The sequence below is a fragment of the Tachyglossus aculeatus genome (assembly GCF_015852505.1).
Source record: "Tachyglossus aculeatus isolate mTacAcu1 chromosome 12 unlocalized genomic scaffold, mTacAcu1.pri SUPER_6_unloc_3, whole genome shotgun sequence".
Taxonomy (NCBI): domain Eukaryota; kingdom Metazoa; phylum Chordata; class Mammalia; order Monotremata; family Tachyglossidae; genus Tachyglossus; species Tachyglossus aculeatus.
This window is the reverse complement of record NW_024044830.1, coordinates 2,752,016-2,767,728: the sequence shown is the minus strand read 5'-3', so window position 1 is coordinate 2,767,728 and position 15,713 is coordinate 2,752,016. Positions and strand designations below refer to the sequence as shown.

At 51.0% G+C, this 15,713-nt stretch overlaps 1 protein-coding gene and 1 pseudogene across 1 annotated transcript; one reads left to right on the top strand and one right to left on the bottom strand.

Moving 5' to 3' along the window:
• The first annotated feature begins 2,335 nt into the window (after positions 1-2,335).
• Positions 2,336-3,227, top strand: LOC119921565 (olfactory receptor 14A16-like). The gene is made up of 4 exons (XM_038741696.1): positions 2,336-2,492; positions 2,593-2,682; positions 2,743-2,958; positions 3,025-3,227. The coding sequence occupies exons 1-4, from the start codon at positions 2,336-2,338 to the stop codon at positions 3,225-3,227; spliced, it is 666 nt and encodes a 221-aa protein (XP_038597624.1).
• Positions 3,228-6,505: 3,278 nt separating this feature from the next.
• On the bottom strand, positions 6,506-15,036 carry LOC119921564 (annotated as a pseudogene).
• Positions 15,037-15,713: the final 677 nt, after the last annotated feature.

The following is a 15,713-nucleotide window of genomic DNA, read 5'->3' as shown; positions in this document are numbered from 1 at the left end:
AGAAATATGCTTCATGCATACAATCTCCCGCTCTTACATCTCTGAAGGGCTGCAAGGCGTAAAAAAAAGAATGAGTTGAAAATGGAGAAATTTGCTTTATGCGAACCATCTCCTACTTTGAGATCTCATAATGTATGTCTTCAAGACCTGGAAAGAAAATATGTGTGTCGATAAAGGACAAGTTTCCTTCATTCAAATAATCTCCTACTTTTGTTTCTCTGCTTAAGGCCCGGAGAAGGGAATAAATGGCTTTCAAAAAGGAGAAATTTCTTGATACAAAAACTCACCTCATGGTATTCCACTTATGGTCTTCAAGACCTTAAAGGAAAATGCACGAACTTTCAAAAGAGAAATTGACTTCCTGCAGAAACACGTCCTGTGTAATAGTTCACTTCAGGCCCACAATGCCTCTGAAATGAGAATGAATATAGTATATTGGTGGTGAAAGGGAGAAGTTTGTGTCATGCAAAAAAAATATCTGCTTTGATTTCTCTCCATACGCTCTTCAGGGCCTGAAAAGAAAATATTTGAGGGAAGAAAGGAGAGGTTTGCTTCATGCAGATATATCTCCTGTTCATTACACCACTTGAGGACTTCAAGGTTTTTTAATGGAGATCATCTTGACTCGTTGGGTCACTCGGGCCCCAACCACCTCTGCTGCTGACCCAGTGGGTCTCTGAGCCACTGACTAGCTGGCCGAGAGTTTTTGGGGAGGGTGGATCAGAGCTTCCAGCTCGAGGTAAGACCCCAGGACACAGGGGAGGAAATAGGGTAATGAGGCTTGGGCACGAAAGGGAATGTAAGGAAAGGAATCCGTTCAAATACTGTCTAAATGAAAGAATGACTCCAGAGAAACGAAAAATACTAGCCTGGTCTTTGGGCCCCCGCTCCTTGGGGAATTTGACGGGTTTTCCGTGACTGAGTTTAAAGAGCGGGGCTTGGGAGTCAAACGACGTGGGGTCTAATCCTGCCTCTGCGACTTGGCTGCTGTGTGACCTTGGGCAAGCCATTTAACTTCTGTGTGCCTGTTACCTCATTTGGAAAATGGGGATTAAGACTGTGAACCCCACGTGGGACAACCTGATTACGTTGTATCTATCCAAGCAGCTAGAACAGTGCTTGGCACATAGTAAGCACTTAACAAATACCACTATTATTATTACGATGATTATGATTATTATTATTCTTAATCACCATTTTTCAGATGAGGTAACTGAGGCACAAAGAAGTTAAATGGCTTGCCCAAGGTCACATAGCAGATAATTGGCCGAGCTGGGATTAGAATCCAAGCAGCATGGCTCAAGAGAAGCTGCGTAGCTTAGTGGAAAGAGCCCGGGCTTTGGAGTCAGAGGTTATTGGTTCAGATCCAGGCTCCGCCAATGGTCAGCTGTATATAGAATAGATATGTACAGGTACAGTAAATAAATGAATAAATAAACAGAGTAATAAATATGTACAAACATATATACATATATACTGGTGCTGTGGGGAAGGGAAGGAGGTGAGATGGGGGATGGAGAGGGGGACAAGGGGGGAGGAAGGAAGGGGCTCAGTCTGGGAAGGCCTCCTGGAGGAGGTGAGCTCTCAGTAGGACCTTGAAGGGAGGAAGAAAGCTAGCTTGGCGGATGGGCAGAGGGAGGGCATTCCAGGCCCGGGGGATCACGTGGGCCGGGGATCGATGGCGGGACAGGAGAAAACGAGGTACATTGAGGGGATTAGCGGCAGAGGAGCGGAGGGTGCGGGGTGGGCTGTAGAAGGAGAGAAGGGAGGTGAGGTAGGAGGAGGCGAGGTGATGGAGAGCCTTGAAGCCGAGGGTGAGGAGTTTCTGCCTGATGCGCAGATTGATTGGTAGCCACCGGAGATTTTTGAGGAGGGGAATAACATGCTCAGAGCGTTTCTGGACAAAGACAATCCGGGCAGCAGCATTAAGTATGGATTGAAGTGGGGAGAGACACGAGGATGGAAGATCAGAGAGAAGGCTTCTACTAGGGCTTTTGCTGCTATCACAGCTAGTATTACTGTGACAACTTTCCCTTCTTGTATCTTTGTCATCTTTTTGTCCCCACCTGGAGAATTACGGCGTCATTCCTCCTTGGGAATTCCGTTCTAGTTACGTGCAAGAATTTTACCAAGTTTCTAGGTCATTTTATAATGGATTGTTCTCGTCCAGTATACCATAAATTGCACCTCCCATAGATTCACCAGCAAAGCTCCTGTTGATTTCTTCACCTCATCAAGATCTGTATCCTGTACAGGGAGTCATCATCATCTACCAATGACTAATATCTCCACGGTGAGGGAATTCCTCCTGCTGGGATTCTCGGAGGTCCGGGAGATGCAGCTGGTCCATGTTGCGCGGTTCCTCCTCGTCTACCTGGGGTCCCTGACAGAGAATCTCCTAACGGTCGCCGTCAGTGCCTTCGACCAACGACTGCACACACCCACTTCCTCAGGAACCTGTCCTTCCTCGACCCTGCTAGATCTCCGGCACGGTCCCCAAATCCATCCACAACCCCCTGACTGACCGTAGATCCATCTCCCTTCTGGGTTGTGCCCCCCTTTTCTTCTCCGTGATCTGGTTTGCCTGTTCAGAGCTGTTGGTCCTCACAGCTATGTCCTATGACCGCTACGCCACCATCTTCCTCCACTTGGGATACGAGGGCGTCATGAACAGAGTGGCCTGTGGGAACATGGCTGCCGCCTCGTGGCTCAGTGGGGGCCTGATTGTTGTCTTGTTTTCAGCTCCTACCTTCTACCTGTCTTTTCGTGGGTCAAACATCGTCCAGCAGTTTTTCTGTGACGTCCCCTCGCTGCTGAAGATCAACTGCCCCGAGAATCACTTCGCTGTCGACGTGAGCGTCACCGCCGAGGTAGCGTTAGGCGTCATCCGTTTCATTCTCATCATCGTCTCGTATGTGCACATTTTACGGGCCATGCTGGAGCTGCTGGCCCCCGAGAGCCGGGTCAAAGCCTTCTCCACCTACTTGCCCCACCTTGTCGTCGTCACTGTTTTCCTCTCTGCAGGTGCATTTGTCTACATCAAGCTGCCCTCAGAGTCCTCCTTGATCGTGGTCCTGCTGGTGTCTGTGTTCTATGCAGTTGTACCCCCTCCTCTGAACCCACCTATCTACAGTCTGAGGAACCGAGGCATGAAGGCTTCCATGAGCAGGATCCTAAATGAGTCACTCACCCGGCCTCCGTTCTGGGACAAAAAATGTCCTTCCTAGTGCAAATAATATCATACCACCACTTAACCAAGGAACTGCCCTTGGACCTAGCCAGAAACTTAACTGTCCTACTGGGTTCACAGAAAACGCTGGACGTTGATGAATTGTCAAAGTCTGGGAGGGAGGTTGCTAAAACTGAAGTAGGATGGACAATCCAGTTTTGGGGAGACATAACGGCCTAAAAGAAGGGGAGTCCCTGTAGGCTATAAGCTCATTGTGGGCAGGGAATGTGTTTAACAACACTCGTGAACTGAACTCTCCCATGTGCTTAGTACAATAAATCCACTTTGGGGGCGGTTTCTAATCCCTGCTCTGCCACGTGTCTTCTGTATGACGTTGGGCGAGCCACTTAACTTCTCTGTGACTCAGTTACCTCATCTGTAAAATGGGGATTACTACTGTGAACCCCACATGGCAGAACCCGATTACCTTGCATCTACCACAGTGTTTAGAACATGTGCTTGGCACATAGCAAGTACTTAACAAATAATACCATATTTTTTAAAAACTTTTATTATGGCCTAAAGTATTGGGAATCCCTCTATACTGTAAGCTCACTGTGGGCAGGGAATGTGTTTATCAACTCAATTATATTCAAATTTTCCAAGTGCTTAGTAAAGTGCTGGGCCCAGAGTAAGTGCTCAATAATGTGATTGATTGATTAATTGATTGATTGATACTTGAAGTCTGATGTCAGCTCTGCTACTGGCTTGTTTTGTGACCTAGTGGCAGTGAATTAACATCCCTAGGATCTGTCTTACTCTTACACTCTGAGCCCCTGTGTGATAAGAATTGTGCCTGAAATGATTCTTTTGTTTCTACTCCAGCAGGTGGAAAAATTTAGGCACACAACTTCTTAATAAATACAATAATGATATTATTATTGGTAATGTCCATGAAAATATAATGATACACTCTTTAGCATAACTCTGGGGGTGGGAATGAAAGTTGTCAAATTGGAGGTTGTATGGGAGAAGGGAAGAGAGGATGACTGCAGGTTCATCTGTCTCGTCAAATCTGTCCTCTCACTTCCATCAGTCTTTCCTTCCTTCCAACCATTCGTTATCCATCCATCCATCCATCCATCCATCCTGAACACAGGCTTGGGAGTCAGAGGCCGCAGGTTCTAATCCCCGTTCTGCTACTTGTCTGCCATATGACCTGGGGCAGGTCACTTCACTTCTGTCTGCTTAGGTTTCCTCATACGTAAAATGGGGATTGAGACTGTGAGCCCCATGTGGAACAGGGACTGTGTCCAGCCTGATTACCTTGTATCTACTCCAGCACTTAGAAAAGTGCTTGACACATAGTAAGCACTTAACAAAGACCATAATTACTACTGTTATCATTGCAGACGGTATTTATTGACCACATCCTGGGTTTAAAGCCTCTCCTCCTTCTCCTCCTCTCCTCCTCCCCATACCCCCGCCCTACATCCTTCCCCTCCCTACAGCACTTGTATATATTTGTAAAGATTTACTACTCTATTTATTTTACTTGTACATATTTACTATTCTATTTATTTTGTTAATGGTGTGCATATAGCTTTAATTCAACTTGCTCTGACGACTTTGACACCTGTCTACAGGTTTTGTTTTGTTCTAGACTGTGAGCACACTGTTGGGTATGGACCGTCTCTATATGTTGCCGATTTGTACTTCCCAAGCTCTTAGTACAGTGCTCTGCACACAGTAAGTGCTCAATAAATACGATTGAATGAATGAATAATATGCACTCAGGAGAGTAGAAAAGAGATAAAATTGCATTGTTCCTACCCCCTAGGAGATTATGATCTAATGGGGGAGCTAGACAAAGAATAAATTTTGTAGAGGAGGAAGGAGAGAATGGAAAGATGAGAAAGTGGATGAACACTTGATTCAAGAGTACGGTTTATATATATTCAGTATAGTCCGTAGTCAGTAGTCAGTATAGTACAGTCAGTATATATAGTCAGCGGATTTGCAATCAGGACAATTCAGAAGAAGCAGCGTTTCCGAATGGGTAGAGCAGGGACCAGGGATTCAAAAGGGTATGTGTTATGATCACGGTTCCACCACATGTCTGCTGTGTGACTTTGAGCGGTATTGCTTAACTTCTCCGTGCCTCAGTTCCCTCATCTGTAAAATGTGGATTGAGATGTGAGCCCCATGGGGGACATGGACTCTGTCCAATATGATTAGCTTGTAACTACTCCAACACTTAGTACAGTGCCTGATATATAGTAGGGGTTTCACAAAGGCCAGAAGAAAAAGTTACAGTTGGCTGCTTGACTGACAGATTGAGTGTTTCAGGTAGCGAATTAGACAAAGGTGAAACGATCCACAGTGGCTAAAGTCTGTCGTTGAAAACAGGAAGCGTTGGGACGCTGGGATGCAGCTGCCTCTGTTTCCACGGTACCCCGAGGACTGCACCATCCCTGATGCTGCAAGGGCATGCCCTTTTCTCCCAGGAGCCTCAGAAACCACGTGACCAGAGGGTGCTTGGCTTGTCAAGGCCCTGAGGTCCCTCAGCAGGGCCCAGAGTAATCCTCCAGGGATCCCCCTCGTAGCAGTACCTGGTTTATTTACAGGGGTGGCCCCGTCAGGAGAGCTTCTCAGAGTCTTAGGGGGAGCAAAGACGGATTGAGGGCTCCTCTCTATTCCTTCCTGGCAGACCGAACCTAGGAGTCTGAGGGGATAGAGGGTTTCAGCCAAGCCCTGCAGAGGTCAGCGAACTTTCCCATGCTGCCCCGGTGAACGTGACTGAGGGTGAATGGGCTGGAGAGGTGTGGGGCTCGAGAATGATGATGGAAGAGATGGAGCCCATCTGGAGCCTACGTTCGGGTTCGGACCAGGGCCGCGGCCTCCAGCAGGACAGGGGTACTAGCAGGAGGGGAAGTGCTTTCCATTTCAGTAACCCCCAACCATCACACGCCTCTCCTCCTTCTTCTTCAAACCTTGCTACCAAGCCATTCACCCGCCGGGCTACGGCGCTCAAGCCCAGTTTCAACACTGTGGACAATTAATTCGGCCTTCAGTGGGTGCCAGAATCCCTTGCAGCGGCTAAATGACAGGCAGGGCTGAAAGAGTGTGACCAGCTTTGGACTGCAACTGGCACTCTCAGCAATTCCTCCCTGTAAAAGGTCTTCCCAAATGTTGGGAGAAGACAAACAGAGATAAAGGTTGTAATCCCTGTCCTCAATAATTTTCCTGTCTACTGGGCTAGGTTGACAAGGTATAACTTACTATCAATAAATTTATCTTGAATCATATTTATTGAGCGCTTATTGTGTGCACTAACTAGCCGAGGTAGCCCACCCCCACGGTGCCCAGCGTGTACAGGCCCTCCACGTCCACGGCGTTGTAGGTTCGCATGCCATTCAGGTCGTGGCTAGGGGCGGCGTAGGTGACCGTGTCGCCCCCAAAGTCCTTGTAGTGGTTGCGCCCATCGAAGTCCAGGCTGAAGACGATGTTGTTCTAGATGAACATCTGCATCTTGTTCTCCCCGCCGGGGTTGATGGCCATCACATACCCGTCGATCCTACCATGGCTCCCCGAGTGGCTGACGCCGTGAGGTCCCTGTGTACCTGGAGGGGGCAGGGTCTAGGCTCATGGAGGGAGTCCCCGGTGCGGGTGCCGCTGGTCAGTTTGTGGGCTCAGGTGCCACCCCCAACCCCCCACCTACACAGAATCAGCCCCTAGCCACACCGGTACCTTGAAAATTGCTCGTTGCCTCAGCAGCCACTCAGGCAGGTTCTGCGAGGGCAGCTCTCGCGTTGTCTGCAGCTCCTCCTTCCAATACCGCATCTGATGAGTGGGGGAGGGGAGGTGGGAGGGCGAGGGTCAGGGGGCCGTCACTCTGCAGGGTGCGACGTACACCCCACCTTGGCCTCTCTGGGTTTTCAGAGAAGAGATGCCACGATTCGGCCAGGGCTCCTCGCCAGAAAGTTGGGGAGCGCAGGTACTGCTCCACCCGAACAGCCACGCCCTCAGACAGGGCTGGGCCTTGGCCCTGCCCCCTCCTACCTGGAGCCGCAGTGACAGGTCAGGGAGGGTGGACGGGCCTTGGGACTGCCTGGGTGCTGACCGCACGGGGCAGGGGGCGCGGAGGGTGGGAAGACAAGCACCTGTCCAGGGATGTGCTCCTCGTAGCCCAGCCGGACACCGTGTAGGTGTCCTCAGCCCGCACGAAGTCCATGGCGTACTAGGCTTGGGGCGCCGTCCAGCTGTACGTCTGTAATGGGATGGCAATCTTCTCGAAGGGGTGACGCTGTACCCTGCAGTAAGAGTTGGGGGGGCGAGGAGGGGAACAGCCATCAGCCGTAGGGCACGAGGACGCTCCTCACCACCCTGGCCCTTCACCGATCCCGGGGACTCCCAGCTTTTCCCAGACCAGACCAGCTCTTGGGGCTTAGTTTCTCCAGCTGGTCGGGGAACCCAGCTCCCACCGCCTCCCCACCCTGTGCGGAGAAAACGGACGGAGTTCCGATGCTAAATCCTTCCCCCTCCCGAGGGCCTGGGCCCTGGGCCGGGCCGGACCACTTGGACGCCAAACCCTTCAAGCAGCGCTGCTGCAAGGCCGTGGCCCTTGGCGCCCCGCACCCAGGTGTGGGATGGGGGAGGACCCCCGCTGTACCTTTTCTTTGGCAAGGCAGCAAAGTTTTTTTGAAGGCCGGGCTGATCTGCTTGAGGAGCTCCACCAAGGAGTGGTTGAGGAAGCGGGGGCTGGCAGGCTTGGGGTTGAAGCTCTACGCCATGGACCTGCAGGGGGACATGGCCACGTTCATCCCCCCTCCCACCTCTCCTGCCCCCATGCCATGAGCCCAGAGTCCGTCCGAGGAGCCCCCCCCCCACTCACTGGTTTAGTTACAAGCCACTGGTGGAGGCGATGATGCTGACAAGGCGGTCCTCGGCCGTGACCACGAACAGGAAGACCAGGTCCCTGTGCATCTTGCGGTTTCCGGGGGGTGGATTTTAGCCGCTCATGGTGAGCACCTTGAGGCACTGCAGGGGATGGAGAGGCGGGGGACATGGGCATCAGGAGTGGCTGGCCGAAGCTGTTGTCCATCCCTTAAATCCCCGCCCACCGGGGGTCGGTGCCGTTGTCCCGCCTGCGCCAAACCCGGTTCCCGCGGCCGCCCCACCTTCCAGTCATGGTTCTGCGGCTGCACGGTGCACAGCGGCCGGTTCTTTCTCCCGGGCAGGATGTGCTCGGGGGTCGTACAGTCGATCTGTTCCAACTCCCCGGTCTTCTTCTTCTGCTTGCCTCTATCTTTGGCGGTGGAGGCCGCGATCATCTCCCTGCACCCACCTACCTGGGGCCAAAGCAGGCAGAGGAAGCCCTCCCTCTCCCACTCCCAGAGGACCCCGCCGCCGCCCCGCCCCCGGCCTCTACCGTCAAGGTCGCCATCGGTGAAGACGCTCATGAACGACAGCGAGTTACAGTCCAGCTACTGAAGGCTTTGGACCTATCCAGGCTCTTCAACAGGCCCAGGATGTGGTGCACGTGGATCAGGGCCTCGAGGACCGTGAAGGCTCTGGGGGATGGGATGGGCCGGAAAGGGGCTGATGGTCGGAGCAGGGGGAGGCTGGGGACACAGCAAAGAGGAAGCAATCCCAGAGTCTCCCCCCACCAGACAGAGATGCAGACCCGCGAGGCACCAGGATGAACGGGGTCCCATGTCCTACTCCCAGCCTCGCGGCGGGGAGCCAGGCCAACCACCCTCTGATCCGGCCCCAGACAGGGTGAGATGATGGGGTGTACTCGTCTTCCACCACTCGGAACCAGGCCCCCTCCTGCAAACCCTAGATGATCTTGAGTTCAGCGAGGTTGCCTAGGATGTTTCCATCCAGCTGCAGGAAGAAGCAGGTGCGATGGCAGGTGTCTTCGTGGGCCATAAGCATCTGGTGGATCTCCTGCTCCATCTTCTTCGGAGAGACCTGCAGCCAACAGGACCAACAATCAGGGCCTGGGTGCCCCCTCTTCCCGCTCCCATCCGGCCATGTAGCCTCTGACCCCAAGGTCTCTCCTCCTCGGGGTCGGAAGGAGGAGGAACAGGAGCAGCTTCCCTTGTCTATGACGGGAGGGCCTGGGTTGGCCTGGGTCAGGGAGTCTAGCTAGACCTTGCCCCCGGGCCGCAGTCACCCTCGGGGTCCAAGCCCGGTCCTCCCCACTGTACGTCACTCCACAGACCCGGGCAGGCTGGGTTGAGTCAGCCGAAGGACCCCACTAAGCCGTGGTGCAATGGCTGGGGTTCAGCCCAAAGATGTCCTTTATGCCTGCGGCTGCCGCCCCTGACTCCATTTTGGCACTCCTCTCCGCCACAAGCCAGCCACCCTCCTCCTCTCATTTTCTCTGCACCTATAGAGAAAAAGGCTCCGTCCCTGGCGCGAAGATCTTGACGGTGAAGCCTGTGCCCTAGATGTCGATGACCTCCTGCTCGTCGCCCGGCTCCCTGTCCCCCTCCTCCTCCTGGACATGCCCGTTCTCCCGTGGCTCCTCGTATTTCCCCTTCTCGCTGCCCCCATTCACCAGCGCCAGGACCGGCAGGAGCTCTGCCTGGCGGTAAAGGGAGTGGAGAGGAAAGGGTAGGAGGCCGTTGAGGCCCAGTGCCCGAAACTGCAGGGACACCCCAGCGGCATGGGATGTTCTGTGAGCCAGCCTATCGGGCAGCGCCCTGGCAAAGGGGAGAATTCACTGGAGGAACGCAGAAGACCGGCCCCATGACCTCCACCTCCACCTCTCTGAAGCACCACACACACACATACACACACACAAGGAAGCAAGATCTATGGACGGGACGGCCCCAGGGTAGCCACTGTCCTGACCCGCTAGGGAGTAGCGTGGTCTATTGGAAAGGGGGTGGTACTGGCTACCAGGAGACCTGGGTCCTCCACTGGTCTACCGGGTGGCTGTGAGGAAGTCATTTACCCTCTCGGGGACTCAGTTTCTTCTTCTGTACAGTGCAGGACAGAGAACTGTGAGGCTCTAACTGTCCTCACCCAATATCACCAGGCTCCTCTGGGTCCTTCGGGCCAGTGTCACCCACAGGTCCTGCTCAGGCTCTGGGCGAGTATGGATGGATACTGCTCTCCCCCTCTCCCCCTCGACATCCACACCCAGCCACAAGGGTTCTCAGAGAGGCCCTCAGAAGTAGTACTAGGCACTTGGAGAGTGATACTAAGTATAGTAGTACTTGTTAATTTGTACTTCCCAAGCGCTTAGTACAGTGCTCTGCACATAGTAAGCGCTCAATAAATACGATTGATTGATTGTTAAGCTCTTACTATGTTCCAAGCACTGTCCTAAGCATTGGGGTAGATACAAGTTAAGCAGGTTGGCTACAGTATTTGGTCCACATGGGGCCCACAGTCGTATCCCCCGTTTTACAGATGAGGTAACTGAGGCTCAGAGAAGTTAGAGGAATTATCCATGGTCACACAGCAGACATGAGGTGGAGCCGAAATTACAACCCAGGTCCTTCTGACTCCTGAATCTCAGGCCCGTGCTCTATCCAATTTATAACGCCATAAAAGATACATTCCCTGCCCCTTCTAGAAGGAAAAAAGAATGTAAAGATGAATATGCAATTATCGCTTGCCATTTTACAGATGAGGAAACTGAGGCCCAGAGAAGTGAAGCGACGAGCCCAAGATCCCACAGCAACAAAGGGATAGAGCCAGGATTTGAACCAAAATCCTCTGACTCCCACTAAGCTATACTTAGGAGAGTACAATAGAACAAAGCTGGTAGATGTGTATGCTGCCCTCAAGGTGCACAAAGTCAGGAAGTCCTGGGCCCATAATGTTTGCACTAAATGAAGATGAAGATGAATTCTCGCTTGAGTTAGGTGAAGTGGGTTTAGAGGGCTGGGAACAGAATCGGGGACGCTAGTTGCAGCGGGGGATTTTAGCAGTGCTCAGAATTCGAGAAGACATGTGCTCTCTCTGATTTTGAGTCGCTAAGGGAGGGAGTTCCAGACTAGGATGGAAATGGGAGAGTCGATCGTGAGTAACAACTAGAAAGTTGCTTTGAGAACTGAGAAGACGAATTGAACGATGGAAAGAGGGTGAAGTGCAGCTGTAGGGTGGAGAGCCTTCAAGCCAAATGTGAGTTTTTGTTGTTTGTGAAAAGACACAACTTGTCTTGAGAGGAGGTTGAAGAGAGGAGAATATGTAGGCTGAGCGATGCATTAGGAAAGGATGAGATGAATGATGAGGTATGCTTGTGTTTGTGCGTTTGTGAGTAACAACTAGAAAGTTATTTAGAGAGCTGAGGAGACGAGTTGAGTCAAGCGTTTAGTACAGTGCTCCTCACACAGTAAGCGCTCAATAAATGCGATTGAATGAATGAACGATGCAAAGGAGGTGAAGTGCAGTCATAGGGCGGAGAGCCTTCAAGCTGATTGTGAGTTTTTGTGCTTGTGAAGAAACACAACGTCTCATGAGAGGAGCTTGACAGAGGGAGAAGACGTAGGCTGAGCGATGCATTAGGAAAGGATTAGATGAATGATAAGGTATGCTTGTGTTTGTGAGTGTACAGGTGTGAATGAAGAAATGTGAATAAATGGAATCAGTTTGATTTATATGTGAGTTTTTTGTTGTTTGTTTTATGGTATTCATATGTGCTTATTATATGCCAGGTACTGTACTAAACACTTTTGTGGATCCAGGCTAATCACGTTGGACACAGTCCATGCCCCTCATTGTGCTTTGAGACATAATCCCCAATTTACAGGTGAGGTAACTGAGCCACAGAGAAAGGGAGTGACTGACCCTAGGTTATTCAATAAATATGATAGAGCGCTTACTGTGTGCAGAACACTGTACTAAGCACTTGGTAAGTACAAGTTGGCAAAATATAGAGACGGTCCCTACCCAACATTGGGCTCACAGTCTAGAAGCGGGAGACAGACAACAAAACAAAACATATTAACAAAATAAAATAAATAGAATAAATATGTACAAGTAAAATAAATTGAGTAATGCGTACAAACGTATATACATATATAAAGGTGCTGTGGGGAGGGGAAGGAGGTAAGGCGGAGGGGATGGGGAGGGGGAGAGAGAGAGGAAGGAGGGGGTTCAGTATGGGAAGGCCTTCTGGAGGAGGTTAGCTGTCAGTAGTGCTTTGAAGGGAGGAAGAGAGCTAGCTTGGCGCATTTGTGGAGGTAGGGCATTCCAGGCCAGGGGGAGGACGTGGGCTGGGGGTCGACGGCAGGACAGGCGAGAAAGAGTCACAGTGAGGAGATTAGAGGCAGAGGAGCAGGGTGCGGGCTGAGCTGTACAAGCAGAGAAGGGAGGTGAGGTAGGAGGGGGCGAGGTGATGGAGAGTCTTGAAGCCGAGGGTGAGGAGTTTTTGCCTGATGCATAGGTTGGTAGCCACTGGAGATTTTGGAGGAGGGGAGTAATAATAATAATAATAATAATAATAATAATAATAATAATAATGGCATTTGTTAAGCACTTACTATGTGCAAAGCACTGTTCGAAGCGCTGGGGAGATACAAGGTGATCAGGTTGTCCCATGGGGGGCTCACAGTCTTAAGCCCCATTTTACAGATGAAGGAACTGAGGCACAGAGAAGTTAAGTGACTTGCCCAAAGTCACACAGCTGACAAGTGGCAGAGCTGGTATTTGAACCCATTACCTCTGACTCCAAAGCCCGGGCTCTTTCCACTGAGCCACGCTGCTTCTCATGTAACATGAGCAACATGCCCAGAGTATTTCTGCACAAAGACGATCCGGGCAGCGGCGTGAAGTATAGATTGAAGTGGGGAGTAACAGGAGGATGGGAGATCAGAGAGGAGGCTGATGCAATAATCCAGTCGGGATAGGATGAGCGATTGAACGAGCAGGGTAGCGGTTTGAATGGAGAGGAAAGGCAGATCTTGGCGATATTGCAGAGGTGAGACCGGCAGGTTTTGGTGACGGATTGGATGTGAGGGGTGAACGAAAGAGCGGAGTCGAGGATGACACCAAGGTTGTGGGCTTGTGAGACGGGAAGGATGGTAATGCCGTCAACAGTGATGGGAAAGTCAGGGAGAGAGCAGGGTTTGGGAGGTAAAATAAGGAGTTCAGTCTTGGACATGTTGAGTTTTAGGTGGCAGGCAGACATCCAGATGGAGATGTTTTGAAGGCAGGAGGAAATATGAGCCTGGAGGGAGAGTGGGCAGGGGCAGAGCTGTAGATTTGGGTGTCATCAACGTAGAGATGATAGTTGAAGCCGTGGGAGCGAATGTGTTCACCAAGGGAGTGAGTGTAGATAGAGAACAGAAGGTGACCAAGAACTGACCCTTGAGGAACACCTACAGTAAGGGGACAAGTTTATACAGGGGACAAGGGGAGAAGACAGGATTAGAATCTAGGTTCTTATGTCTACCAGGCTCATTGTCTCTGCACTAAATGGATGAATTTATGTATAAAGGCACTTCTTGTTTGAATCTAAAACCACCGAAAAAATTTCACAACTGTCATGTTCATATCCTTATGTTCTCTGACCTCTCCTATCCCCTATTCATTTCAGTTTCAGTCTCCTCAACCAAAAATAATACTCTTGATATTTCTTAACTGCTTATGATGTTCCAAGCAAAGTATTAACTGCTGGGGGAGATTAAGGATAATCTGGTAGAACACAGTCCTTGTCTCACAGGGGATTCACAGACCAACTAGGAAGGAAAACGGGAATCAAATCCTCATTTTACAATTAAGAAAACTGTGGCTTAGAGAAATTAAGTCACTTTCCCCTGGCTATACACCTGACAAGTGGTGGCGTTGGGATTAGAACCCAGGCCCTCTGACTCCCAGGCCTGGTTTCTTCCCAATAGCACACTGCTTCTATACAGTTCGAAGCTGGGTGCTTCCAATAGAATGGAATTTCCCTGGGGTTAGAGATCAGGTGTTTTCTATAGGTCCTCAATAAATGGAATTGATTGACTTAGTCCTATCCCTTCTCCTACAACATCAATGTCTCTAAATTGAAGTCTTCCCTCTCCTTGTGCAGGGAGTCGACATTTCCCAGAATTATTCAATGTCCCCACGGTGATCTCGGAGATCATTTTGAATTCAATAACTGTCTCCTCTCCATAGAGAATCACCGTTAAGTGTCCTGTCAATTCCTTCATTCATCCGATCAAATGACTCTAACACTCTAACTTTGGCTCTTCCCTTATCCATTGCAGAAAGTCAACGCTGCCTCCCAAAAATGCCCAACGTCTCCATGGTGAGGGAATTCCTCCTGCTGGGTTTCTCCGAGGTCCCGGAGCTGCAGGTGGTCCAGTCCTCCTGTTCTACCTGGCGGCCCTGACATGGAATCTCTTCATCGTCGCCGCCACCACCCTCGACCGGCGCCTCCACACCGCCATTTGCGTCTTCCTCAAGCACCTGTCTGTCCTCGACCTCTGCCTCATCTCCGTCACTGTCCCCAAATCCGTCACCAACTCCTTGACTAATAACAGCTCCATCTCCCTCCTGGACTTTGTGTGTCTCAGCTCTTGCTGTTGGTATTGTTTGTCATTTCAGGGGATTTTGTTCTCAAGGCAAGGCCTTACGACTGCTACGCCGCCATGTGCCTCCCTATGCCCTAAGACGTCGTCATTAACAGAGTGGCCTGTGGGAAGATGTCCGCCATCCTGTGGCTCGGTGGAGTCCTGACTGGATTCTTGTTTTCAGCTCCGACCTTCTCTTTGTCCTTCTGTATATCCAACATCGTCCAGCAGCTGTTTCTGTGACGTCCCCTCCCTGCTGAAGATCACCTGCTCTGAGGGCCATGTCACCGTCGACGTGAGCATCAGCGCCGGGGTAGAGTTAGCCATCGTCTGCTTCATTCTCATCGTCGTCTCGTATGTGCGCATCTTCCAGGCCATTCTGAGGATGCCTGCCGCCGAGGGCGAGGACAAAGCCTTCTCCACCTGCTTGCCTCTTCTCTCCAATGTTACCGTTGTCAATTTGACAGCCGTCACCAAACATTTGAACCCACCCTCAGACTCCTCCTCGACGCTGGACCCGCTCGTGTCCGTGTTCTATGCATGTTACCTCCTGCTCTGAACTCCCTCATATAGAGTCTGATGAACCGGGCATGAAGGCCGCCATCGGGAGAGTCCTAAAGAGTAGATTTTCCCACGCTTTTCCCTGGAAAAAACTGTCTCCTTGTGTTGGTATTGCCATCGCTAACCTCAGTAATACACCCTACGGAAGGATGCATATGAACAGTTGTCTTTTCAGGCTGTGAAAGGAGGCTTTCTCAGAGTCCGGAGGCATGTCTGATAAGATCAGTGCGTGATGGACAATCCTGCCTTAGAGGGCATTGCTCTGGGGTCGATACTAGCTAACAGGTTGGATCCAGTTTATATCCCACAAGGGGCTCAGGCTTCATCCCCATTTTACAAAATAGGGAACTGAAACCCCAGAGAAGTGAAATGACTTGTCCAAGGTCCCACAGTAGACAAGCTGCAGTCTCGGAATTATCACCCAAGTCCTTCTCACTCCCTGGCCTGAGCTCTATCCACTT